The sequence below is a fragment of the Hyperolius riggenbachi genome, chromosome 2 (assembly GCF_040937935.1).
Source record: "Hyperolius riggenbachi isolate aHypRig1 chromosome 2, aHypRig1.pri, whole genome shotgun sequence".
Taxonomy (NCBI): domain Eukaryota; kingdom Metazoa; phylum Chordata; class Amphibia; order Anura; family Hyperoliidae; genus Hyperolius; species Hyperolius riggenbachi.
This window is the reverse complement of record NC_090647.1, coordinates 253359555-253387239: the sequence shown is the minus strand read 5'-3', so window position 1 is coordinate 253387239 and position 27685 is coordinate 253359555. Positions and strand designations below refer to the sequence as shown.

The 27685-nt window shown below is 44.0% G+C and overlaps 1 protein-coding gene and 1 long non-coding RNA gene across 3 annotated transcripts in view; one reads left to right on the top strand and one right to left on the bottom strand.

The window, feature by feature from the left end:
• Positions 1 to 27685, bottom strand: part of CLIP2 (CAP-Gly domain containing linker protein 2) — a 158035-nt gene that overhangs the window by 24794 nt on the left and 105556 nt on the right. The window contains exons 8-10 of one of the 2 annotated variants that reach the window (XM_068268525.1): positions 27448 to 27508; positions 22445 to 22549; positions 1816 to 2760 (exon numbers count right to left, since the gene is read on the bottom strand). In XM_068268525.1, the coding sequence (XP_068124626.1) occupies positions 1816 to 2760; positions 22445 to 22549; positions 27448 to 27508 (1111 nt within the window). The remainder of the gene's footprint in view (positions 1 to 1815; positions 2761 to 22444; positions 22550 to 27447; positions 27509 to 27685) is intronic. The other variant, XM_068268526.1, reaches the window with a different exon arrangement.
• Positions 38 to 27622, top strand: LOC137546266 (uncharacterized). Its single transcript, XR_011026208.1, has 3 exons — positions 38 to 110; positions 6889 to 6955; positions 27388 to 27622. It is a non-coding gene; the product is annotated as an uncharacterized lncRNA (long non-coding RNA).

Sequence of the window (27685 nt, the reverse complement as noted above, 5' to 3'; positions counted from 1 at the left end):
GGGAATTCTGACTGTAGTTTACCGCAGATCTGTCTGGCTGACACTGAAACGTTTACACTGATTGCCATCACCTGTTCCTCCACTGCACTGCTATTGCTACAGCCTCCCAGGTAAAGAGGATCACATATGATATTAACTGAAATGTATTAACAAACAGAAGAACTTTTTTTGTTTCCGGTAGAATCTAATCCAATTCTCCATTCAGGTCTACCATATTGTCCTGCATAAATGAATAATTTAGCTGGTTTGGAGAACAGAGATAACATTTTGTCTAGAGAGGAAAGTTGGCTTATCTGTGAAAAATATTTGCAGCAGAGATTAGAACTGCCTTAATTCATGTACACAAATTGAAAAACAAAATGCAAAATAACCCTTTAGCGGGTCACTATATCCCTATCCTGGCAATGAAGCTACACAGAATGCAGCCTCCTTATTATTTCATCAGCACATCCAGATGTCACAAATGAAGCTCTGTACAGCCCTTATGTTAGGTACACACTATGAGATTTTCTGGCAGATTTACTGTCAGATCGATTATTTCCAACATCTCCAATCTGATTTCGGATCATTTACTAACCGATTTCCAATTGTTTTCTGTTCATTTCTATCAGAAATCATTTGGAAAATGATCGGAAATCGACCGAAAATCAGATTAAACATATTGAATATAATCAATCTAACAGTAAATCTGCCTGAAAATCTCATAGTGTACCTTGCATTATAGTTAGATTTGAATTCAACTATGACCGATTGACTATCAACCCCCTTCCCACCTAACATCTGCCTGGCCTCCATATTGGTGTAGGGCCAAGTAACGATGTGCAGAAGGGATGTGTGTGGCATGGGGCAGGAGGGGGCATGGCAGATAAAGGAGGAAGTGTGAATTGACTTCTGAACAAGGAACCCCAGCCATATGACTTGATTCACGGGGGCTTCTCTGAGCCTTGCTAGTGGTAGAAGCCTGAAGTGAGGGCAAGACTGTATACCAGTATACAATCTTGGTTACACTCTGCTGTCAAGGGATCCTCTACAGGATTGCTTCAGGCACTGCTGCAGGGACTGATAAACTATTTAGTAGCATGCTGTGTAAAAATGCAGTAGAGGGTTGCTGAAAGAGAAAAAATAACCCTATTCTCAAGAGAAAGTTTCTTGTATCCAGCCCCTGGCCAAGAACAATACTTTTTAACATAGAACTCAAAGAGAGCTCAATCATTTGGAAATAGAATTTTTCATAGGAACACAACCCAAAGTACTTTACTCTACTCTGCCCTTATGCAATTAACCTTTTCTCCTGAGTTTTCTCCTAGTTGGTATTTTCACACTTAGCCAATATTTTTTTTAACCACCACCACGCAAGAAAGTACTGTACTCAAAATAAATTTTGACCTACTTTTTCAATTGAAAATGTTAAGAGTTTTTTTTTAAAAAAAAGATGAAAAAGAATCTTCCAGGAGAAAACTCTGGAGAAAAAGTGAATTGCATATGGGCCTTGGTGTCACATTTTTGTTGATAAGCTGATTTTCCTCTTTGAGATAAATCTGGCTTTACTATACCTGTATAAAAGTGTTTTTACAGACAACATGAGAGAAATATTTCCTGTCATGTGTCTTTGTTGCATGTTTTATTCAAGTATTCAGATTTATTTTTAATATGCAACATCAATGCCCAAAACTTATTACCCTGTAAAGGCATTTTCATGTTTTATAAGTAATGTTTTGTGCACATCCATGATTATTGTTGTTCACAATAATAACAGTTTATCTACGCTTGCTGGCTGAAAACATGTTGAGAAGAAAAAAATTAATAATATCTTACATTTGCATTTTGCGAGGACTGAATAGCCTCCATTGATTGCAGTTGGTTTTCCAAGACCAATGTTTTCTCCAGGAGCCGCTGGATCTCCTGCTTGTTTCTGGCGTCTGCTTTCTGCAGAGTGTCATAGTCCTGCGTTTTTGTCTCAGCTGCAGAAACCTGCTCCTTTAGGCAGGTTATGGCTTGTGTTTGGTCCTTATATTCAGCATTGGCCTTCTCCAGCTCACACACACGCTGGTGTGTCTCTCTGTATTTGTCTTTAACATCTTGAAGCTCTTTAAGATGCTGATTGGTTCTTGATTCTAACTGCGATTTCCAGTTGTTATTAACTTCCTCTACTTCATCTCTTACCTCTTGAAGTTTGCTCTTTAGACTTTCTCTTTCTTTGATATGGACTGCTATTTCTATCTCATTTTTAGCTTTTAAATTTTCAAGTACGAGTTGGTGCTCCATTTTAAGGCTTTCCAGGCTGGCTTTAAGCTCCACCATTTCTTTCTGTTGAGAGTCTGGACTGGTTACTAAAGAACCTTTTAAGTCCTCCAGAGATTTCTGATGATCAGAAACTAAGCTGTCCAATTTAGATTTCCAATTATCCATCATCCCTATGTTCTCCTTTGTTGCCTGTTCCAGTTTTTTCTTCAGCTCTCCAATTTCCTGGATGTATTTGTCATTTGAGGCTTTCAGTTTCTCAATCTCTTGTTGGTATCTTTTGATGTTCTTCTCATACTTGTCTCGCTGCTGACTGCTCTCTTTTTGATGCTCTTTGTTAACAGACAGAAGCTGGTCCCTTAAACGGAAAGCTTCTGTTTGCAGTCCAAGATTATGGTCAGGTAAGTCTGACTGACTTGAATTAATCAAAGAGTTCTGAAGGTCTTCAATCTCATTGCGGCGAAGATTCAACTCTTCCTCCAGCTGCTGAATCCTTGATTGCTCTGCCACAGTTGTAAGCTGAATACAGTAACACAAATAAATAAATAAATAAATAAATAAGTAATACATGTTGATTATTATCAAATCAAATATTATATGATATGATATAGAATTTAGTAAATTATTTTACACCAAGGCAATATGTTTACATACAGTAATTCAGTTTCACAGTAAAATTTTAAAAAACTTTTCTAGGTTGTCATGGTATAAAATAAATTGGTAATGACATGTAAGTTTGTGTTACATATTATCTGTTAGTTCAACGTATGAAATTAGCTTTATATAATCATCAATGAGCATTTTTCTAACATCAGTCTACAATAGTTAACATTTTGTTACATAAGCTATATCTGCAGGCTAAAGCAAAACAAATATAGTATGTACCAGTAAGTTTATTACTGTAAAGAAAACAATATAAAGCATCTTGTTCTGCACATCTATATATCACCAATGTTTTATTGTACCATTTATTGGCTAACTAAAAAGAATAAGAATAAGCAAGCTTTCGGCCTTGCAGCCTTCGTCGGGCTTACATCCTGTTTGTTTGCAGGCTGATGGTACAGACAGCTATATACATGCAACATCAAAAGGGAAAACACAGATTTTTTTCAAGCATAAATACATGTCATTAAGATGCCTTAACAGAACATCTAAATGGGGTGAGAGGTTGTTAGCTGAGATAAGGATCCTTGTTTACACCAAGCTCGAAGACCTGGGAGTTGGACTGACACAGAGGTATCGTAAATTCTGAGTTCACAAGTTTAGCTATACAGGCTGAGAAAGAGTTTAACCACTTGCCGATCGCGCACTCATAACGCGCGTCAGCAAAGTGGCAGCTGCAGGACCAGCGACGCAGATCTGCGTCGCCGGCTGCAGGCTAATTAATCAGGAAACAGCCGCTCGCGCGAGCGGCTGTCCTGTCAATTCACGGCGGGGGGCTCCGTGAATAGCCTGCGGGCCGCCGATCGCGGCTCGCAGGCTAAATGTAAACACAAGCGGAAGTAATCCGCTTTGTTTACATTTGTACAATGCTGCAAACAGTAGCAGCGTTGTACTACATCAGCGATCCCCGGCCAATCAGCGGCCGGGGATCGCTGTCACATGACAGGCAGGAGCCTGTTAGAGGCTGCACAGGACAGATCCGTTTCTGTGCAGCCTCCGATCTCTGGGGAAGGGAGGGAGGAGAGGGAAAGGGGAAATCCTGCGGTGGAGGGGGCTTTGAGGTGCCCCCCCCCCTGCCAGCCACACGCAGGCAGGAGCGATCAGACCCCCCCAGCACATCATCCCCCTAGTGGGGAAAAAAGGGGGGCGATTGGTCGCTCTGCCTGGTGTTTGATCTGTGCTGGGGGCTGTAGAACCCACCCAGCACAAATCAGCGAAATCAGCGCTGGTCCTTAAGGGGGGGGGGGGGGTAAAGGCTGGGTCATCAAGTGGTTAAATATCATCAGCCTCATACCAATACCAATATACCATACCAATATAAAAAGTTTTTGCCCTTATTCAAGCCCTTGTCCACTGCTTTGAACCAATTTATAAATTTTGTTTCTGCTATTAATCGATCATTTGACGTTTTGAAGCCTCCCTTCAGGGCAGTGACACAAAGATCATACATGCTGTGTCCGCACTTTCGTGAATAGGCCTCAACAAAACGGAACATCACCCTGTCGACAAAAAAGTTGTGGGACCTGCAGACACATTTACTCCAGTGACAGGTTAACGGTACCAGGTTCACAACAGGAGTACAGAGTACAAGGCACATTTTCCTGTGGTTCCACCAATCTGGTCTATCTGATCATGTGTGCTAAATGCCCCAATGTTATGTACGTGGGAGAAACTGGACAAACTCTGCGCAAACATATGAATGGACACAGGCAAACTATTAACGATGCCAAATCTGAACTTCCAGTTGCTACACACTTTCGTTCCAACTGACACAGCATGTATGATCTTCATGTCACTGCCCTGAAGGGTGGCTTCAAAACGTCAAATGATCGATTAATAGCAGAAACAAAATGTATAAATTGGTTCAAAGCAGTGGACAAGGGCTTGAATAAGGACAAAAACGTTTTATATTGGTATGAGGCTGATGATATTTGAACTTTTTCTCAGCCTGTATAGCTAAACTTGTGAACTCAGAATTTACGATACCTCTGTGTCAGTCCAACTCCCAGGTCTTCGAGCATGGTGTAAACAAGGATCCTTATCTCAGCTAACAACCTCTCACCCCATTTAGCTGTTCTGTTTCACTGAAGGCATCTTAATGACATGTATTTATGCTTGAAAACATCTGTTTTCCCTTTCGATGTTGCATGTATATAGCTGTCTGTACCACCAGCCTGCAAACAAACGGGATGCAAGCCCGACGAAGGCTGCAAGCCTGAAAGCTTGCTTATTTTATTTTTTTTTAGTTAGCCAATAAATGGTATCACCCTGATTTAAAACTTCTTGCTTTTACTGATGGCTAACACGGTACAATACCCTACTGCTACTGTTTTATTGTACAAGCATGTTTCTTTTAATGTTCTGTGTAAACTTCAATGGGTGTAATCAGACATCATCTCCTTATTTTTTTTTCTGAGAAATCCAAGATTCAGGATCCTATTTGAGCTGTACCCACCCTCTGTTGTCCTTATAAGTTGATCTGATCACCCCTTTTACATTTTTGGTATAGTTAACATTACTTAGAATCATTTTTCTACCACTATGAAATGTGCATCACTAATGGGAGTCTTACTTGCTGTAAGTGGAAAATTGCAGAATATCTTCGGTGCAGAACTACTGCATGTCATGGGACACTCCCCTCACCCCCTTTCAGCTACCATAGGGGAAACCAAAAAGTGCTTGCTATAAGTTTTTGTGTGTCATGCACGTCCTAAATGTATAATGACAGTGTTGCTGGATGGCAGATTTGGCCATTTCTAATAGTCCAGTTGGTGCTTGGACTCTGTAAATGTTGCAATGGCAGAACACCATTAGGCAAAGTTTGGGAAATACAGGCTTAGAATAGGAGTAGAGATTTCTACTGAGGACTGTTGCACTAATCCAAAAACTCTCTTGATAAGTCATCGATGCAGGTTCATCTGAGTAAAAACAAAAACAGATGATGATTATGCTTGCCAGAGTCTATCTATAGCTGATCCTTTCGAGGGAACATCCACTTTCATTATAAAATGCCATAAACACAGATCAGTGCTGTACAAGTTATTTTGCAGTTTTTATGTTATTAAAATATTATTATTGGTATACATTTATATAGCTCTGCCATCTTCTGCAGCATTTTGCAGATTATAAAGTCATGTTATGTTACTATCCGTGAGAAGGGCTCACAGTCCTATCATAGTCTTTGTCTTACGTCCCTAGCATACACAAAAATATACTTCCAATTCAATCTGCAGCAAACTAAATATTTCCAACACTGACAGTAATCTCAGATTGTATTTCTCCCCAACCTTGCCAACAGTGGTAGTTGTGGAGTATTTTCATATGTCAGTGCTCAGAAATCCCCAGTTTGCAGCAATAACCAATATTAGTCATACACTAATCCATCGACTAGTAGCAAACCCAGACACTCCTTCCTGACAATCTTTGGAAGCAAATTGACTTTAGTCCCTGCAATATAGGAGCCAAAACAAAACCATAAGAGTTTTTCTTAACAAAAGCATAATTTGCTTCAAAGTCTCCATGTTCTCACTATAGTGCATCCCATGTTCTATGCCATTCAAAAGTCATCTCCTCCAGTATATGCATGTTTACAATACACAGAAATCTAAAACTCAGAATTTAAATTGCATAGGGAGAAAATACTGATCTCTGTGGGAAGGCTGCCAATAGTATGAAGCATGCAAATATACTGTATATTTGCATGATTTAATTAAGAAAGAGTGCCATGAGTAATTTACCAGGCAAACAGAAACTCCCTTGTAACAAATCAACAATTTTTAAGCGCTTTAGCATTTTTTCCTCTTGATTCGGTTAGTGATTTTAGATGTGGGTAGTGTTCTTTAATGTCAAAGATGATAGCAGATAAGGGCAAAATACAGTGTGTCTGCTGCTCTACCTAGGTAATAAGACGTATATCACTCAACTTAGAATAGTGCTCTTTGCTATAAAAAGTGTTAAACTTCTATTTGTATATTTTTTTTGCAGCAAATGATACCCGGGCATGTCTTATGGCGTGATCTGGATTATATATAGAATATTTGCAGAAAATCAGGTAATAAAACAAACAAAACTTTTTTCTATTTGATGTGTTACTATTTACAACTTAAAAATGATAATCTTCTCTGTATGAATCTAATATATGTTTTGTCCCAAATCAAAAATCAACCACAAATTAGTAGTAGCACGACTCTGAGTTACTGTAACATCCTTACCTTCCAGCGGCAGGTCCCACGGCATCTCCGACGTGGTCCAGACGAGCAGCGGTGTTTCAGTGCCAACATCCTCCAGCAGCAACCCTGGCGTCCCTGCGGCCGTGAGTTCCGGCGCACGCATGCGCAGTACTGTCAGTCGGGCGCGCACGAATTCTAAAGAGCCTTATAGGCTAAGAAGGAGGATCTGACTGATGTCAGCAGTGATGTCACTCGTGACATCACTTTGTGGGAGTGGTTGCCTATAGTTATCATCTGTATTTAAGGTCTGAGCGCTCAGTCATTCTTCGGCTTTGATACTAATCAGTTCGCTGGTTCCTAGCCTAGATAGCTTCCTTGAGCTACATTCATATATTGTGTAGACGCACAATATATATGTACTCCAGTCAGTCAGTTATTTATTTAGTAGTGATTGCTTATTTGTAATATTATTTAGTAATATTATTATAACATCTATTGTATATTCTCTGTGTACCGAACCTCTTGCCTGACTTTTGACCTTGCCTCAGTTAACTCCTTCTGTACCTCTGCCTTCTGATTACCGTGTACCGACTTGGCTTGTTCCTGATTACGCTACTGTCAAATTCTACTAATATGATTGACATCTGATTTATGGGCATGATCTAACCTGGTTACTGACTCCGATTTCTCTTAACGACTTTGTACCTCGATATCTCTGACTCTGTGTACGACTTCAGGCCTGAAACTGACTATGCTTACTTCTGCTGTTGACTAGTACTAGTCACGCTACCAACTCGAAGAGAAGCATGACAGTTACCTTGTTGTTAGGCCAACAGACACCATATGCTTCGCACATGATGCAGCTGATTCCATGCTGAAGTAATCAGCCTTTTATTACCCACCTGAGAAGTGAGGACAGGAAATCCTGGTGCGCATCTCTCCTCCCCTGAGCACCTGGCTCAGGAAGGACACAAAATCTCAGAGCAGATGAGAGAAATCTGGAGCATAAATAAACACCATAGGTCACTATCCCAGACTCTCTTTACCTACTACTTATGCAGGGTATTATTCTTATTTTAGTATTTATATAGCGCCAACATCGTCTGCAGAGCTGTACAGAGTATATTGTCTTGTCACTTAACTGTCCCTTAGAGGGGCTCACTATCTACCTCATACGTGTTATACTGCCGCTAGTGAGCTGGGCGCATGGCGAGGCGAATGACAGCTCACTCTGCTGCCACTCAAATTCCCGGCGGTGTTAAAGAGAACCCGAGGCGGGGTTCTTACATCGCAATCCTTATACAGAGGCTGGGTCTGTCTATAGAGCCCAGCCTCTGTTGCTAGTTGGTTGCCTCCAAAGACCCCCCTGCGCGCTGTCAGACCCCATAAAACACAGCCGCGCTGGCGACACGCAGCGTGTCGCAGCCGGCTGTGTTTATCTCACTAATGCCAGTCTCGCCGCTCCCCCACCTCCTGAATCGCTCCGGTTCCCGCTCACGTCCCTCCCCTCCCCGCTGATTGGAGGGAAGGGACGCGGGCGGGGACCAGAGCGATTCAGGAGGCGGGGGAGCAGCCGAGACTGACATTCATGAGGTAAACACAGCTGCATAGCGCGGCTGTGTTTAATGGGGTCTGACGGCGCGCAGGGGGGTCTTTGGAGGAAACTAACTAGCAACAGAGGCTGGGCTCTATAGGCAGACCCAGCCACTGTATAAGGATTGCGATGTAAGAACCCCGCCTCGGGTTCTCTTTAAAGAGACTCTTAAGTCTCCTAAAAACAAGGTTTTTACTTTAAAAACCTCTTTAACCTAATTGCCCCTCCTAAAACGCCGCATCCCCGCGGCTGACAATACCATAAATCCCCCCAAACTCCCCGGGGCACATTGCGGGGAGCGCTTTCGTGAGAGGCAGAGCTTTCGGCTGCAGCTCTGCTTCTACACGCGTCTATCAGCGTGGATCGCCGCTTCTCTCCCGCCCCTCTCAGTCTTCCGTCACTGAGAGGGGCGGGGGAGAGGCGGAGATACGCGCTGATTGACAAGCATGGAGGCAGAGCTGCAGCTGAAAGCTCTGCCTCCTCCAGCAGCAAAATCCACGACCAAGAAAGTCGTGGATTTTGCCGGGGGATATAAGGGGTGATTTATGGCGTTGTCAGCCACAGGGATGCAGCGTTTTAGGAGGGGCAATTAGGTTAAAGAGAAGTCTCTTTAAATACTATTCCCCCTTCTGAGTTGTAGCCACTTGGAGGGAGAGGTAATTTGGGGTCTTTGCAATTGCCAGGACCCCAAATTTCCTTTGCGTAGGGTGTGCACTATAACATTAGTACTATAGCGGCAACCAGCCGATGCCCAGCTGAGCGCAGAAACCACCTGCTTGGCTAATCCCTACTATTATGTCTCACCCTGTAACCCATGTCTAATTCTATGCTCCAATTATTGTCATTTCCAGGGGTCTTATTAAAATCTTCATTGAAGACCAGTGACCAATTGCAAAACAGCAATGTTGCAATGTTGTTGTGATGAAACGCGGAAAAGCAGCCGCCTCTGCTCAGCGTGAGGCGGCTGCTTCTATGGAGAGCAGGGCGGGAAGCGGAAAAACCGCCGCGTCTGAGGCGGTGGTTAGCGCGCATGGCCCCGTTACTGACACTCTGTCCCTGCGCGGGGAGGCCGCCGCATGTGCTGTGAGCGGTGCGACCAACCCCGCGCATGGGACCGCAGAGACATTGCAAAACAGTGTCGGTGTGGCTGGGACTCATAGTCCCTCTAGGTTCAGAATGACGCGCGTGCGCGCGGAGAGGCAGAACTTATATGGCAGCCAGAAAAAGGTCAGCTGACCTGGTCGGTCAGCTGACGACTCTGCTCCTTCCCATTGGTCCAGCACTTAGGGAGGTGCTGGAGAATGTCTGTGTATATATACGGCCGGCTGTTCAGTTGCTGGTTGTCTGGTGTGCGATCATTACGTGGTAGGACTCAGACCTGAGTCAGATCCTAAAGTGTGCCAGGACCAGCTGGAGCTGTAATCCTACACTTAGCTAGATTCTATTGATAGTCTAAAGTACTAGTTTAATTGTGATTATCTGTTATGACCTTCTGCCTGCCTGACTATTCTTCTGAACTCTGATCCTGTACCTTGCCATTCTGATACTCTGTTGCCGAACCCCGGCTCGTCCTTAGACTCTGCATCTGCCTCCTGATTTTGTACCTCGATATTTCTGATACCCTGTTGCCGAACCCTGCCTGTACTTTAGACTCTGCCTTCTGTATCTGTACTTTATCTGTCCGTGTGTTTTCGACCTGGCTTGTCCGACCTCGAGAACTGACCTTACTGTTAGAGGCAGTTCCTAGATCTGTTAGTGACACCCCCTCCAGGGTGTCACTCCCGTTCTGTCCTTCCTACCTTCAGCCTGACTCCTCTCCCGGGAGAGTCCAGGTCTACAGAAGGAATCTGTATTTGTGCAGTACTCCTTGCTGTACGGAACTTGTTCCTGAGGCTCAGTCCTCAAAGTATTACTGTTGCACCAAACACTCTTACTCTACTCAGGTGTCTAGAGGTTAGCTTATATATCTGATTATCGGTGATACTGCAGATCATCAATAATCTGGTATATATCTGTATTCCCAGTGATACTGCAGATTACCGGTAATCAGATCCTCTCTGTGTTACACCGATCGTTACAGAACGCCAGACCAAATACAAAATGGACGCAAACACTGATCGTCTAGGTGTACTTGCCGCTTCGGTGGACAACATCAATCAAGTACTGGGCACCCACAGAACTCTTATTGATGCCCTATCAGGGTCTGTACAAACCCTCCAGACATCAGTGTATCATGTGCGATCCCCTTCTAGCTCTGACATACGTATGCCTGTACCTGAAAGATTTTCTGGCCACAGATCTGACTTCCGGAATTTTAGGAGTAGAGTGTTGTCCTATTTTGAGTTGAGACCCCAATCTTCAAGTACTGAGACCCAGAGGGTCACGTTTATTAAAACTTTGTTGTCCGGCGACTCCCAGACTTGGGCGTATAGCCTGCCCACCGGAGACAAAGCTCTTACCTCTGTAGAGGAATTCTTTAAAGCTATGGCAGTAATTTACGACGATCCGGACCTTGCCTCGACTTCTGAGCAGAAGCTCAAGCTTTTGCGTCAAAGCAAAGGTCCAGTCGAAGATTACGGTGGTCAGTTACGGCCAGGTGGGACACTTATGCCCTGTTAGATTGTTTTTTGTCAGGGCTGTCCGATGAGGTCTCTGATCTGATGCTAAGTCAGCCCGAGCCCAGAACAGTCGATGAGGCCATCTCAGCGGCCATCCGAATCGACCGCAGGCTGCGCTACCAAAAACAGACCAGGGGTAGTTCCCGTGTCAGAATGGTGTCTTATGCCACAGCCCCAGTGACTCCACCTCCTACTGTCTCATCTTCTCCTGTCTTGCCTCCACCCGAGCCGATGCAGATTGGTCGGTCAAAACTGACCTAGGTGGAGCGAAGACAGAGAATGACCGAACAGCTGTGTCTGTATTGCGCTGAAGGGGGGCATAGAGTACGAAACTGCCCTAATAAGCCGGGAAACGCTACCGCCTAGGAGTTGTAGGGTGTAACACCCTAGGCGCCTGACTCTTACCCCCAGAAGATAAACGGTTGCTTCTTCCTTGTATTGTTACATGGGAAGATAAGACCGAGGTCACTGAAGCTTTTGTTGATTCTGGCTCTGCAGCTAATTTTATGGACTTTAAGTTTGCTAAAAAGTTGAGTATTTCACTCACCCCGGTAAAACCACCCGTCCAGGTTACAGCAGTGGATGATTCCCCCTTGCAGAGGAATCACCCGTTATCACAGACACCAGAGGTGGGAGTCACTATAGGGGTGCTGCACAGAGAGAGATTGCAGTTCTTTGTGCTACATATGACAACCTCCACCATTATCCTTGGCATGCCATGGTTGCACCTCTATTCTCCACACATCGATTGGGCCACTGGTCAGTTGACAGGCTGGTCGGCTCGATGCTTTCAGCAGTGTTTAGGGAAGGTGACTTTGGGTCAAACCAGGATTCATGAGGAGGGTGTGCCAGAACAATATTCGGAATATGCTGATGTATTTTGTCCCAAAGCTGCAGACAAGTTACCCCCACATCGCCCTTTCGATTGTCCCATCGATCTCCGTTCAGGTTGTATGCCCCCCCGGGGCCATTTGTACAATTTGTCTGGGCCTGAAAAATTGGCCATGCAAGAATACATCCGTGAAAATTTGGCCAAGGGCTTCATTCACCCATCCCGGTCACCTGCTGGGGCAGGTTTCTTTTTTGTTAAGAACAAAGACGGAGGCCTGCGGCCCTGCATTGATTACCGGGGCCTAAATAAAATTACGGTGAAGAACCGCTATCCGTTGCCCCTGATAGACGACTTATTCACGCAGGTCACCAACGCTAAGATCTTTTCGAAGTTAGATTTACGGGGTGCGTACAACCTGATACGAATTAGGAAGGGCGATGAGTGGAAAACGGCCTTTAATACGCCCGACGGGCATTACGAATACCTGGTGATGCCCTTCGGGTTATGTAATGCCCCGGCCGTTTCCAAGAGCTCATCAATGAGGTCTTCAGGGAGGTGTTGGGGAGATTCGTTCTCGTGTATCTTGATGATATACTTATTTTCTCCAACAACCTCTCTGAGCATAGGACCCATGTGAGATTCGTGCTGGACAAACTGAGGCGGAACTCACTTTACGCTAAATTGGAGAAATGTATATTTGAAGTAACATCTGTCACCTTTCTGGGGTACATTATTTCCACCTCGGGCCTGTCTATGGACCCTGCCAAGGTTTCCGCTGTTCTGGATTGGCCTCAGCCGGTTGGGTTGAAGTCTCTTCAGCGGTTTTTGGGCTTCGCAAACTACTATAGAAGGTTCATTAAGGGGTACTCCACGGTCATTGCATCCCTCATCAGTCTCACTAAAAAAGGGGCAGATACTACGCACTGGTCTTCTGAAGCTCTACAGGCATTCTCCACCCAGAAGGATTTGTTTTGTTCAGCACCTATCCTTAGACATGTGGACACTTCATTCCCCTTTGTTGTTGAGGTAGATGCCTCAGAGGTCGGGGTGGGGGCTGTGCTGTCTCAGCGATCAGGCTTGCAGGGTCGAATGCACCCATGTGCCTACTTCTCTCGTAGGTTCTCCCCAGCAGAGAGAAACTACGATATTGGCAACAGGGAGCTCCTGGCCATTAAATTGGCTTTTGAAGAATGGCGACATTGGTTAGAGGGAGCTGAATATACGATCACGGTTTACACTGATCACAAGAACCTGGAATACATCGAGGGGGCTAAGAGGTTGAGCCCCTGTCAGGCTCGATGGTCGTTATTTTTCTCTAGGTTCAGATTCATTATTACTTATACTCCAGGTAGCAAAAATATTAAGGCGGATGCTTTGTCCAGGTGCTTTGAGCCAGAGACAGCACAGCCCTCCGTCCCAGAGACTATTGTCCCACAAAAATTGGTACTGGCTGCAACTGAAACTTGGGAAGACTGGAAGGAGACTTTAAGTCCCTTTCAGCAGGACATCCCGGAAGGAATGCCTGAAGGGGTTATGTTCATTCCTCTGCCGTTCCGTCTCCAGATCTTAGAGATGTTCCATGCGCACAAGAATGCTGGACGTCCTGGGGCATCCAGAACACAAGATCTCGTGGCCAGGTGTGCCTGGTGGCCTTCCTTGTCGGCAGATTGCAAGGAATTTGTTAGGGAATGTGCAATATGTGCAAAAAGCAAGCCCTCCCGGCTGGCACCTGTCGGTACCTTGCAGCCTTTGCCCGCCCCGAGTGAACCGTGGACCCACCTGTCCATGGATTTTGTGGGTGAGCTTCCCAGGTCAGAAGGCATGTCGGTCATTTGGGTGGTAGTCGACCGCTTCAGCAAGATGGCCCATTTCGTGCCCTTGAAAGGACTCCCCTCAGCCTAGGAATTGGCCGACTTGTTCATAGTCCACGTTTTCCGGCTGCATGGCATTCCGGAAAACATAGTGTCAGATCGGGGAGTCCAATTCGTCTCTAGATTCTGGAGGGCATTTTGCCACCAAATGGGCATTAATCTGTCATTTTCGTCGGGCTACCATCCGCAGACCAATGGGCAGACAGAACGGATCAATGAGTCTTTGGAGCAGTTCTTAAGATGTTACGTTGCGGAGGCACAGAATGACTGGGTAAAATTTCTGCCCTTCGCAGAATTCGCACAGAATAATTTGAAGAGTTCTTCTTCTGGTTTTTCTCCGTTCCAGGTTGTGACAGGGAGATCGCCCAAATTCTCCCCTTTGCCAGTAGCCTCTACTCCATTTCCAACTCTGGAGGCTTGGCAGAGGGCATTTAAAGATATTTGGTGGACGGTAAAGAGTAATTTGGAAAGGGCATTTCAGAGTCAAAAGGGTCAAGCTGACAAGAGACGTTAGTTAGAGTGGAGGTTCCAGCCAGGAGACTTGGTTTGGGTGTCCACACGTCACTTGACCCTGAGACAACCCTCAGACAAGCTTGGTCCCAGGTTTGTGTGTCCATTCCCGGTAGCCAAAAAGATCAATAACGTTACTTATGCCATTGACCTTCCCGCCAGCATGCGTGGGGTAAGGTCTTTTCACGTGTCCCTGCTCAAACCTGCAGTCCATGTGGGTCCTACTCCTCCTCCTCATGTGATGGTGGATAGTCAACCGGAGTATGAAGAAAAAAAAATTTGGGACTTACGTATAGTGCAGAACTCAGTACAATATCTAGTGCACTGGAAGGGGTATGGTATTGAGGAAAGAATGTGGGTACCTGAGAGCCGCATGCATGCTGATAAATTGAAGAGGGAGTTCCACACTTTACATCCAGAAAAGCCTGGAAGGAGCTGTCCGGAGTCCACTCCTCGGGGGGGTACTGTGATGAAACGCGGAAAAGCAGCCGCCTCTGCTCAGCGTGAGGCGGCTGCTTCTATGGAGAGCAGGGCGGAACGCGGAAAAACCGCGCGCATGGCCCCGTTACTGACACTCTGTCCCTGCGCGGGAGGCCGCCGCATGTGCTGTGAGCGGTGCGACCAACCCCGCGCATGGGACCGCAGAGACATTGCAAAACAGTGTCGGTGTGGCTGGGACTCATAGTCCCTCTAGGTTCAGAATGACGCGCGTGCGCACGGAGAGGCAGAACTTATATGGCAGCCAGAAAAAGGTCAGCTGACCTGGTCGGTCAGCTGACGACTCTGCTCCTTCCCATTGGTCCAGCACTTAGGGAGGTGCTGGAGAATGTCTGTGTATATATACGGCCGGCTGTTCAGTTGCTGGTTGTCTGGTGTGCGATCATTACATGGTAGCACTCAGACCTGAGTCAGATCCTAAAGTGTGCCAGGACCAGCTGGAGCTGTAATCCTACACTTAGCTAGATTCTATTGATAGTCTAAAGTACTAGTTTAATTGTGATTATCTGTTATGACCTTCTGCCTGCCTGACTATTCTTCTGAACTCTGATCCTGTACCTTGCCATTCTGATACTCTGTTGCCGAACCCCGGCTCGTCCTTAGACTCTGCATCTGCCTCCTGATTTTGTACCTCGATATTTCTGATACCCTGTTGCCGAACCCTGCCTGTACTTTAGACTCTGCCTTCTGTATCTGTACTTTATCTGTCCGTGTGTTTTCGACCTGGCTTGTCCGACCTCGAGAACTGACCTTACTGTTAGAGGCAGTTCCTAGATCTGTTAGTGACACCCCCTCCAGGGTGTCACTCCCGTTCTGTCCTTCCTACCTTCAGCCTGACTCCTCCCCCGGGAGAGTCCAGGTCTACGGAAGGAATCTGTTTTTGTGCAGTACTCCTTGCTGTACGGAACTTGTTCCTGAGGCTCAGTCCTCAAAGTATTACTGTTGCACCAAACACTCTTACTCTACTCAGGTGTCCAGAGGTTGGCTTATATATCTGATTATCGGTGATACTGCAGATCATAAATAATCTGGTATATATCTGTATTCCCAGTGATACTGCAGATCACCGGTAATCAGATCCTCTCTGTGTTACACCGATCGTTACAGTTGTACTGCCAAGGATTCTTACTGGTCAGTTTGAAAGAGTAATCAAATCTCTAGTGGGGGATTCAAAGATGCTTTTTCCAGGGTTTCCGCTTAGTTCAGTGTAGCATAAAGATGATGTGTAAAGGTAGCCCCAGCACAAATCATCTTTGAATTTACTTCTGGGCTTCTCTCTGCTCCATTCATCTGGCCAATAAGAATTATCCTCGGGAAAGATTCAAATTGGTCCAGATCAACAGACCAATGGGAAGCCCCTGTGAGAGTTTCAAATATTGTTATGCTGGTACTATATTTTTTAGTACAGTACTGCAAATGTATTAAAGGGTCAGCATAACAGAAGGAGGCAATAAGAGGTCTTGAGTAAAGATTTTAAAGCAACGCTGAAGAGAAAATAACTGTATGAGATAATGAATTGTATGTGTAATATGGATAATACAAGGAAAGTGGAACTCCGCTCACAACCTCCGTCTACCGACAGTGCAGGATAGCAGGCTGCCAAAACCTCGGATCCAAGACTGTACAAGAAGTGGAATCCGCACGATGTCGGTAGAAACTGCAAATCTTTATTGGATCATAAAACACGACAGGCTAACCCAAAACCACATGCATGTGGTTTTGGGTTAGCCTGTCGTGTTTTATGATCCAATAAAGATTTGCAGTTTCTACCGACATCGTGCGGATTCCACTTCTTGTATAATATGGATAATACATAGAACACCAGCAGCAAAGAAAAGAGTCTCATGTTGTTTTCCAGTAAAGGAAGAGTTAAAAACCTTGAATTGTTATATAAGCAAAAGAGCTTTTCTGAGGTAGTCGGCCAACTTGGACGAACTCAGGTTTGTTTTCTGGAGAGCTTAACCACTTACCGACCGCCCACTGCACAGGGGCGGCCAGAAAGTGGATCCCGCAAGGACCGCCGCATGTACAATTGGCGGCGGTCCTTGTACGGGCATGGGCGGAGCGATCGCGTCATCCGTGACACGATCCTCCGCCGGGGATCGATGGCCGGGGATTTAGCCTCCAGCTCGCCGGCCACTTAGCAGCGCCGGCGGGCGGAGGAATACAAATCTCCGCCGATCAAGGCGTATAATAGGCTTTGTAATGTATACAAAGCCTATTATACAGGCTGCCTCCTGCCCTGGTGGTCCCAGTGTCCGAGGGACCACCAGGGCAGGCTGCAGCCACCCTAGTCTGCACCCAAGCACACTGATTTCCCCCCCCTGCCCCCTGATTGCCCACAGCACCCCTCAGACCCCCCCCTGCCCACCCCCAGACCCCTGTTTGCACCCAAACACCCCCCTAATCACCCATCAATCACTCCCTGTCACTATCTGTTGACACCATTTTTTTTATTACCTAAACTGCCCCCTGCTCCCTCCTGATCACCCCCCATCCCTCAGATTCTCCCCAGACCCTCCCCCCAGACCCCCCCCCCCTGTGTACTGTATACCTCTATCCCCCCTGTAATAACCCACTGATCACCTGTCAATCACCTGTCAATCACCCATCAATCACCCCCTGTCACTGCCACCCATCAATCAGCCCCTAACCTGCCTCTTGCGGGCAATCTGATCACCCACCCACACCAATAGATCGCCCGCAGATCCGACGTCAGATCACCTCTTAAGTGCATTGTTTACATCTGTTCTCTACCCTAAACACCCACTAATTACTCATCAATCACCCATCAATCACCCCCTATCACCACCTGTCACTGTTACCCATCAGATTAGACCCTAATCTGCCCCTTGCGGGCACCCAATCACCCGCCTACACGCTCAGATTGCCCTCAGACCCCCCCTTAACAATTCGCCAGTGCATTATTTACATCTGTTCTTCCCTGTAATAACCCACTGATCACCTGTCAATCACCTGTCAATCACCCATCAATCACCCCCTGTCACTGCCACCCATCCATCACCCCCTGTCACTGCCACCCATCAATCAGCCCCTAACCTGCCCCTTGCGGGCAATCTGATCACCCACCCACACCAATAGATTGCCCGCAGATCTGACATCAGATCACCTCCCAAGTGCATTGTTTACATCTGTTCTCTACCCTAAACACCCACTAATTACCCATCAATCACCCCCTATCACCACCTGTCACTGTTACCCATCAGATCAGACCCTAATCTTCCCCTTGCGGGCACCCAATCACCCGCCTACACGCTCAGATTGCCCTCAGACCCCCGCCCCTTATCAATTCGCCAATGCATTATTTACATCTGTTCTTCCCTGTAATAACCCACTGATCACCTGTCAATCACCCATCAATCACCCCCTGTCACTGCCACCCATCAATCACCCCCTGTCACTGCCACCCATCAATCAGCCCCTAACCTGCCCCTTGCGGGCAATCTGATCACCCACCCACACCAATAGATCGCCCGCAGATCCGACATCAGATCACCTCCCAAGTGCATTGTTTACATCTGTTCTCTACCCTAAACACCCACTAATTACCCATCAATCACCCCCTGTCACTGCTACCCATCAGATTAGACCCCTATCTGCCCCTAGGGCACTCAATCACCCGCCCACACCCTCAGAATGCCCTCAGACCCCAGCCCTGATCACCTCGCCAGTGCATTGCTTGCATCTATTCCCCCCTCTAATCACACCTTGAGACACCCATCAATCACCTCCGGTCACCCCCTAGCACACCTACCCATCAGATCAGGCCCTAATTTGCCCCGTGTGGGCTCCTGATCACTCGGCCAAACCCTCAGATCCCCCTCAGACCCCCTTCCGATAACCTCCCCAGTGCATTGATTGCATCTATTTTCCCTTCTAACCACCCCCTGAGACACCCATCAATCACCTCCTGTCACACCCCTAGCACTCCTATCCATCAGATCAGGCCCAATACAACCTGTCATCTAAAAGGCCACCCTGCTTATGACCGGTTCCACAAAATTCGCCCCCTCATAGACCACCTGTCATCAAAATTTGCAGATGCTTATACCCCTGAACAGTCATTTTGAGACATTTGGTTTCCAGACTACTCACGGTTTTGGGCCTGTAAAATGCCAGGGCGGTATAGGAACCCCACAAGTGACCCCATTTTAGAAAAAAGACACCCCAAGGTATTCTGTTAGGTGTATGACGAGTTCATAGTTCCTTTAGGGGCCCTAAACCGTGAGGAGAAGTCTAGAAAACAAATGCCTCAAAATGACCTGTGAATAGGACGTTGGGCCCCTTTGTACACATACCCATGCTGAGTGGGAGAAATCTCTCTGTAAATGGACAATTGTGTGTAAAAAAAAATCAAAAATTGTTATTTACAGAGATATTTCTCCCACCCAGCATGGGTATGTGTAAAAATACACCCCAAAACACATTATACTACTTCTCCTGAGTACGGCAATACCACATGTGTGGCACTTTTTTGCAGCCTAACTGCGCTAAGGGGCTTACAATTAGGCACCCCCCAAAATGCCAGGACAGTAAACACACCCCACAAATTACCCCATTTCGGAAAGAAGACACTTCAAGGTATTCAGAGAGGAGCATAGTGAGTCCGTGGCAGATTTCATTTTTTTTTTTGTCACAAGTTAGCAGAAATGAAAACTTTTTTTTCTTCTTTTTTGTCACAAAGTGTCATTTTCCGTTAACTTGTGACAAAAAAAAAAATCTTCTATGAAGTTACCATGCCTCTCAGTGAATACTTTGGGATGTCTTATTTCCAAAATGGGGTCATTTGGGGGGTATTTATACTATCCTGGAATTCTAGCCCCTCATGAAACATGACAGGTGGTCAGAAAAGTCATAGATGCTTCAAAATGGGAAAATTCACTTTTTGCACCATAGTTTGTAAACGCTATAACTTTTACCCAAACCAATCAATATAGGCTGAATGGATTTTTTTTAATTAAAAACATGTTTGTCCACATTTTTCATGATGTATGTATACAGAAATTTTACTTTATTTGAAAAATGTCAGCACAGAAAGTAAAAAAAAAAACATTTTTTTGATGAATATAATAAAAAGTAAAAATCGCAGCAGCAATCAAATAGCACCAAAAGAAAGCTTTATTAGTAACAAGAAAAGGAGCCAAAAATCATTTAGGTGGTAGGTTGTATGAGCGAGCAATAAACCCACCCAATAAAGCCCGTGGTCCTCAAGTGGTTAAAGTGTACCTTAAAAAAAAAGTGCCCCTGGCGGGTACTTACCCCAAGAGGGAAGGAAGCCTCTGGATTCTAAAGAGGTTTCCCCGCCCTCTGCAGTGGAGGGGATACTGCACTAGGACCCTGAAGATCTCCTTGTTGGGCGCTTGTCAACGTGTGTGCAGATGCAGTAGCAGCTCTCTGTTTGGGCTTCGGTAGAAATAGCGGAGCCTGTTCATGTTGGCTCCACTGCGCAGACGCGAGCCATCTGTGCCTAGTCAGTAGAGTGGACCCAATCGGCATGGCTATTTCCACTTGAGCCTGAACGGAGAGCTGCTACTGCACCTGCGTCGACAGGCAAAAGTTAATATTATTGTTGGCTTCTGCTATGGGCTGCCAGCGCTAGAGCGGGCTGGCGTAGGGAGACGGTGGAAGCCCCATTAGGATCCAGAGGCTTCCCCCTCCTGAGGTAACTTGGGGCACTTTTTTCCCTACTGGTTTACTTTAAACAGTCAAGAAACAGTGAAAGACAGCTTGAGATAAGGTTTTACTGCAGGAAAGTTTTAAGGGTCATTAGCTCTGCTTTGTTTTACAACTTAAAATACAGAGTGTGGATTCTAAACTGCAAATGTAATAGTCTGATGCAATGTTATAAATAAAGCTATATAACTGAAAATAAAATAATAATAAATACATAATAATGAAAATATGAGACTTTTCTTTGCTACCAATATCCTATTTACTATCTGTATTACACATACAGTTAATTATCTCTAAGTCTTGTTTTTTAAATGACCAATATCAGATAGATATTGATTGCTTACCACATCTGGTTAATGTATGCCCAACTTAATAGTATGCAAAGGCTCAAGTACTTTTGCCACACACAAATATGTTACTTTGGATCATTTTCTTCTTAGGATTCGCATGAAAAATAAAATCCTATATATGTAGAAATATTAAAAATGCAAGAGTTTACAAATGTTAAAGGATACCCGAAGTGACGTGTGACATTATGAGATAGACATGGGTATGTAAAGTGCCAAGCACACTAATCACTATGCTGTGTTCCATTTTTTTTATCTCTGCCTGAAAGCGTTAAATATCAGGTATGTAAGTGGCTGACTCAGTCCTGACTCAGACAGGAAGTGACTACAGTGTGACCCTCACAGATAAGAAATTCCCATTATAAAACAATTTCCTCGCAGAAAATGGCTTCTGAGAGCAGGAAAGAGATAAAAAGGGTCAATGGTTCAAAGATTTTAGCTCTGGCATACTTTAATGAATGTGTCATTGAGCAAAAACAATAAAACAGTTAAAACTTAAAAAGTAGATTGAAACATAAAATAAAACCGTGGAATATCTTATAAAGTCATTAGGAGACGGAAGATAGATACAATCGTTTATTTCATTCGTTTATTTTCACTTCGGGTGTCCTTTAAGCACCACTCTACACCTATGACTTGACCTAATCATGAGCCAGTCCTTGTAACAAATATGTGTCAACTTATAAAGTACACTTTTACATTTACCTCCCTTTGATATCCTATAATGACTTATGCAATCATTGTACAACACAGCAAAATCTAAATGTTTTAGTTGACTGTTATAAAATGTAGTGCTAGTTTGAAGTAGGTTACATGACAAAAGTAAACAATGTCCAGCTTAGATCATTAACAGATAGCACTGATGATGTAGCTGAGTCATTTTGTGAATGTTTATAGCTTTAACTTGTGAGTCATTACAAATACAGTAAATGAGGAAATGAAGTTTGCCATAAAATGCTGTTGTGTTTAACTAAAAGCCAATGAATCCATGTGCTGAGCAGCAAACTAAAAGCAGTAGTACTATGCACCAAGCTCTATCAGCATTTAAAGAACACATAGGTTACAACTGTGTACTGCACAGCGTTACCCAATCTTTTGTTATTTTACTCTTTTTCAGAACATGATTGCTTAACATTCAGTGGATTACACAGGAAGCTTTTTTTCAAGCTGCTTTAAAATGTCTGAATATGGTTGAGTTTTTAAAGTACTACTGCTTTAAGTCTGAAAGGGTTGGCAAATAATAATTTATTTGGGAGTGCACACAACAAGTGGATGCAAAAATAAAAATTATCTAAGCCATAATGGGCAGAAATGACCAAAAGCAAAAAGTTGAGGGCCGGAGGTGTAAATGAAGCTAGCAAGCACACTGGACTTTGGGCAAGGGTCATTGATTTCAAATTACTATACCCTCTGGTCCTCTAATTCTTTGAGAAGTTTTGCAGTTTTTGAATTCTCAAACAGTAGATTCTGCTCGAGCTCCCGAATTCGGGCATGCTCCAACTGCGTCTGTGTCTGCACACACGGGACAGGAAAAAGAGAGACAGCAGGAGACAAAAGTGGTAATATCAGCCAACATCTAGATAAGAAAATACCATCTACAGGCTGGAATGCTTGCTGAACAGTAAATAAAATATACACATGTCATGGAACATCATACTTTTTACCACCCTCAGTACCCAAGAAGGTGAGACAGCAAACAGATAGCAGAAATATACCCAATGGTAGAGCAAGAAGAAGGGGGCTTCTGTCAGTTGCACCATGGAAACACTGTGCATAATCGAAGAGATAACCAAAAACTTTTACAGTTTAACTTCATAGATTGCAACTTTGACCAGAATATAGGGGTGAAGCAGACCATATTGGTGAAGAGAATATTAATAGTGCTTTGTTTTAGCATAGAAATACTTTTGCCACCAAGGTAATTTTGATTACTATCTTAAAGAGAATCTGTACTCTGAAATTCTTACAATAAAAAGCATACCATTCTATTCATTATGTGCTCCTGGTCCCCTCTGTGCTGTTTCTGCCATTCTCTGCTGCAAACCTGGCTTGTAATTGCCAGTTTTAGGCAGTGTTTACAAACAAACTAACCAGCTTCTAATAGGCTCAGCTAAGCAGAGTGTGTTAGTCACACAGAGCCTGCAGGGGGTGTGTACAGCTTCTAGCTAATCACAAGCAGCCCTGCACATTCCAGTCTGACTGCCTCAGCCTGACTGTGCCGACTATAGAGAGAAGATTAGATCATATAACAGAGATAACACAGCTACTGTGCAATTAGGAAAAGCTGCAGTAAGCCAGACCACATTAGAAAAGGCATAGGAACTTATAGCATAGAAGAAATAAAGATAAACAATTTGTTACAGAGTCTCTTTAAAGTAGGTAGAAAAAAACCCAAAGTTTTGTAAAAGTAATACGTTTTAAATAAATACTATACTAAAGAACACTTGATCTGACGCAAAGCTACCTAAGGTAAGCACAGAGGGATGTTCATTCTGGATCAACATACCTCTGGGCGTTGTCCATTCCTCTCCTTGTCCCCCCCACCCCAGCCACCATAATCACTCCATGAATTTTTGACATTTGCTAAAGTCACATTTTCAGAGGGTAATGTTACCTCCTATCACACTCGTATTCTCTGGTCTTCCGTGGCCCGATCACCTCCTTGGGAGGGTGATAGGAGGGAACATCACAGCAAGCCTGTCTCTTACTCTCAGAAAGTGTGAATAAGCAAAATTCATATTTTTTAAAACATTCTGTCAAAGGCTAGTATAGGTGTATGGACCTTAGCCACATCACTAGCCACTCACCTAAATGCACATTAGCCTTTGCAATAGAGCAGACACTTGCATATACACAAGTGGGAAGGCATGGATCATGCCCCCTGCCCACCAAGCTATCAGTCAGTCTCTGATACAATACAAAAGCTGTGCTATGGTCAGATAGGCAGATGAGAGGTGCATGGCTACAGTTGCAAATGTGGTCATGCTCTATGAACCAGGAAATACAGACTTCCTTTGGGCCTCTGAGCTTCTAACTTTTCAAAGCATGCAATGTAGAAAGGGTCCTAAGGCTGCAGAAAATGCAACCTAGCCCTTAAAGTGTACCAGAGCTGAATAAAATAAAAAGTTTTATACATACCTGGGGCTTCCTCCAGCCCCATCCACTCGCATCACTCCCACGCCGCTGTCCTTGGTGCTGCAGCAAAGTTGCGTTCCGTTCCTTGGAACGTATCAAGCAGATCCGTACGAACAGATGTATGTGAATGGTTCCATAGGTTAACATTGGATCCGTTTGCATCCGTTCCTTTTGTACAGTATCGGTTCCGCTTACGGTCTGCTTTTTAACGCTAATGTGAACCGGGCCCAACATTGTGGGTCCCTGCAAACACGGGCCAATATGCATAAAACTGCATTCAATAAGATGCACTTCCAAAAGTGCTATCTGCAAGCTAGTGTAGGCTTGTTCGCTCTCCAACCTAACCTAGGCCACGCTGTGGCATCAGAGGTAATCTACCATTCCACTACCCTTGAAGATTTCACAACTGTGAAACCTAGGTCGGGTTGGAGAGCGGACGAGCCTACACTATCTTGCAGATGGCACTTTGGAGGTGCATTTTATTTTATCCTTATGGGTCTTGTTTTCAAGGACCTACAATGTAAGTGTTTTTATCGTAACCATTAATTGTGTACAATAGATGTGTGTGTGGTGGCGGACACCTGTGAGTCTGTTGTGCATGAGGTGACTACTGTTGACTAAAGATTGTGCAAAGCGCAGAGGAATTACTTGCTATTGCATTTTCTACCTGTGGAGTTTGAATCCTCTGGTATCCATCTTTGTGTGTAAAAACTAAGGAGCACCTGTATTTTCTACTTTTAAGACCGTCTAAGGGCATAGTTAGGCTTCGGATAATGGATAAAGTCAGTTCTAAGGATAAGTTTAGTGTTCAATTTTAAGGTTAGTGTCAGGGCTATTTTAAGAATAAAGGTAGCTGACCGGATAAAGAAAAGGTTACACTGTACCTCAACATAAAACACAGTTACACTTCTCTAGGTATCAGGAAGTAAAAAGTATATGGAGGTGATAACCTTTCCTGCAGCAATGCTGCGTCCTGCCTCTTCAGGTACCCTCCATGGTCAGAAACAACTCCTGAGCCTTTAGCCACTGAAGGATGCAGATGGATAGGGATGATCAATGAGATGCAAATCATTTATCCTAGCATTCAAATTTTATGCAAATGTTATGCAGCTTGAACTTGGAAGAATAAAAATGAACAGAAGGTTATTCTTATTGGTCCAGTTTCCAGCTGCATATAATTTACATGAAATTTTAATGTAAGAAGAAATTATTTGCATCTCATTGATCATCCACATAAATATATATATAGATGCTGCATTAAACTGAGCGTAAATCATAGACTTTCACAGGATAGTTTAAAAGTGTAACTTTACACACAAGGGCCCATATGCAATTAACTTTTCTACTGAGTTTTCTCCTAAGTGATATTTTCAAGCTTGTCAATAAAATGACTTTTAAATCACCGACAAGCAAGAAAATACTTAAAATAGTTTGGATAGTACTTTTCCTTTTACTTTTTGGTACTTTTTAAATTGCAAAGTGATGAAAAGTTATTCTAAATAGAAGATGAAAAATTATCTCCTAGGGAAAAAGTTAATTGCATATGGGCCAAGGGCTATCATGTTTAAGGTTAGGCATACACTGAGGGGTATTTTTAGGCATGTAAAGTGACTTTTCACAGTTTAGCAAAATGTAGGCAATATTGATATTTCTATGCCAAACATTACCAGGGTTAAAATAAGGCAAAGCAATGCGCAATATTATCACTGACTTTCAACCTTGTAGTTATTTATGCATTTAGCTCAGTTTTCCAGCTCTGACATGGTCTGCCGTTTATAGTTCTGCTTGCATTGAGAATGCTGATACTAATGCATGAAACGCCTGCTCTTTCTGCAGAGCTGAGTCATGCTGGCAAACTACAAATGCAATTTCTCGGCAGCATTTATCACTGCCCTGCATCAGCAGCATCACTGCCAAGACTGCAATAACACCAGTTACTCTGCTTTTTTTTATAAAAATAAAACTCTTAACAATATATAAATCATACATGAAATATTGTTTTGTTCTAATATATATTATATAAGATTCAACACTTGAAGAAAGCTTACTGTGTACATTATTAAACATCTTTAATCAGAAATGTGATTGTGGATCCACAAAGCATTGTACAGAAAGGCACTTGAATGTCATTCTACAATGCTTTTCTATTTGAGTGAATATGAATGGAAGGGGCCATCTGGGAGAATGAGCAGGAAAGAATTGGGACATTGTGACAGAGAGCCGCTGTGACTGCATGCTTTGGCTGTGGCAACGTATTTATACGTTCTAAAAATGCACTGATAAGAGAGTCATCCATGCCATCCTGCTAGACTTGCACATTTTTGTGAAAAGTCTGCATAACACACAAGCACAGGCTAAAGATTATACTGTAGCCAATGTGTCTGTTCTACAGCTACTGTGTATTAGCTAGCTACACTCACTGCATGACATTTCTACAAAAGGAAACGTTTGTGTCTTATTATACAGAGCAATACACATTTTCTTAAAGGCACTACATTTGTTTATAGTCACTTGTATCTATTCTTTACATGCTAAACAGACTAAGGTTCTTACCATTTTTTTTGTTTAAACGTTGTTTGATGTAGGGTGTGGTCATGTGCCTTAATGTGAAAAGCTTCTTATGAAAAAAAGGCACAGCAGTAGTTAGACGGAGCGGGGGAGGGTTATTAGTTGCCCGGGGAAAGGGTTATCAGTTGCCCGGGGGGAGGGTTATTAGTTGCCCCGGGGGTAAGGTTATTAGTTGCCGAGGGGGGTGTTTATAAGTTGCTGGGGGGGTTATTAGTCGCGGGGGGAGGGGGTTATTAGTTAGAGGTGTTATTAGTTGCCTGGAGGGGTTATTAGTTGCCGGGGGGGGGGGGGTATAAGTTGCTGGGGGGTTATTAGTTGCCCGGGTGGGGGTTATTAGTTGTCCACCAGAGGGTGGGGGTTCTGTGTGAGAGTGGAACATCAGTAAATATTACCGATATTTAACTATATAAAGATGTAGAATATTGGCAAATTTACTGTTTTTCTACTACCACTATAAAATGCTTTCTTAGCTGAGTTTTTATTTTTGTTTTCGCCCACACTCAAATTAGTGCATAGCATTTTGAAATGTATGCTGGTTGGGGGCTCAGTGGCAGGTCTTCAGGCTTGCAACGCATTCATTTAACCAAGAACTGTCTGGGTAGTGCCTGTAAATACCTTTACACTAACCCTACTTATCTTCTTCACAGGAACCATGGAAATACCTTCAACCTGTAAATTGCAGTGGAAAATATATTAGGAAAGAATACCTCAAGATCCCCCTTCGTGATGGACTCCTCTTCTACTCTGAACTGCAGGTCTTCTACTTTCCTGGATTATAAAGAATAGCTGATTTACTTTTACACAAATTTCTAGACCATTAAATAATACTGCTAAATATTTACCTACATACAAACTAGAGGTAAAAATATGTTTCTAAATTCTCTGGCAGGCAACGTAGCTCTTGTGTATATAATCTGTATCTGTAGATGTTTGGTTGGAGATGCA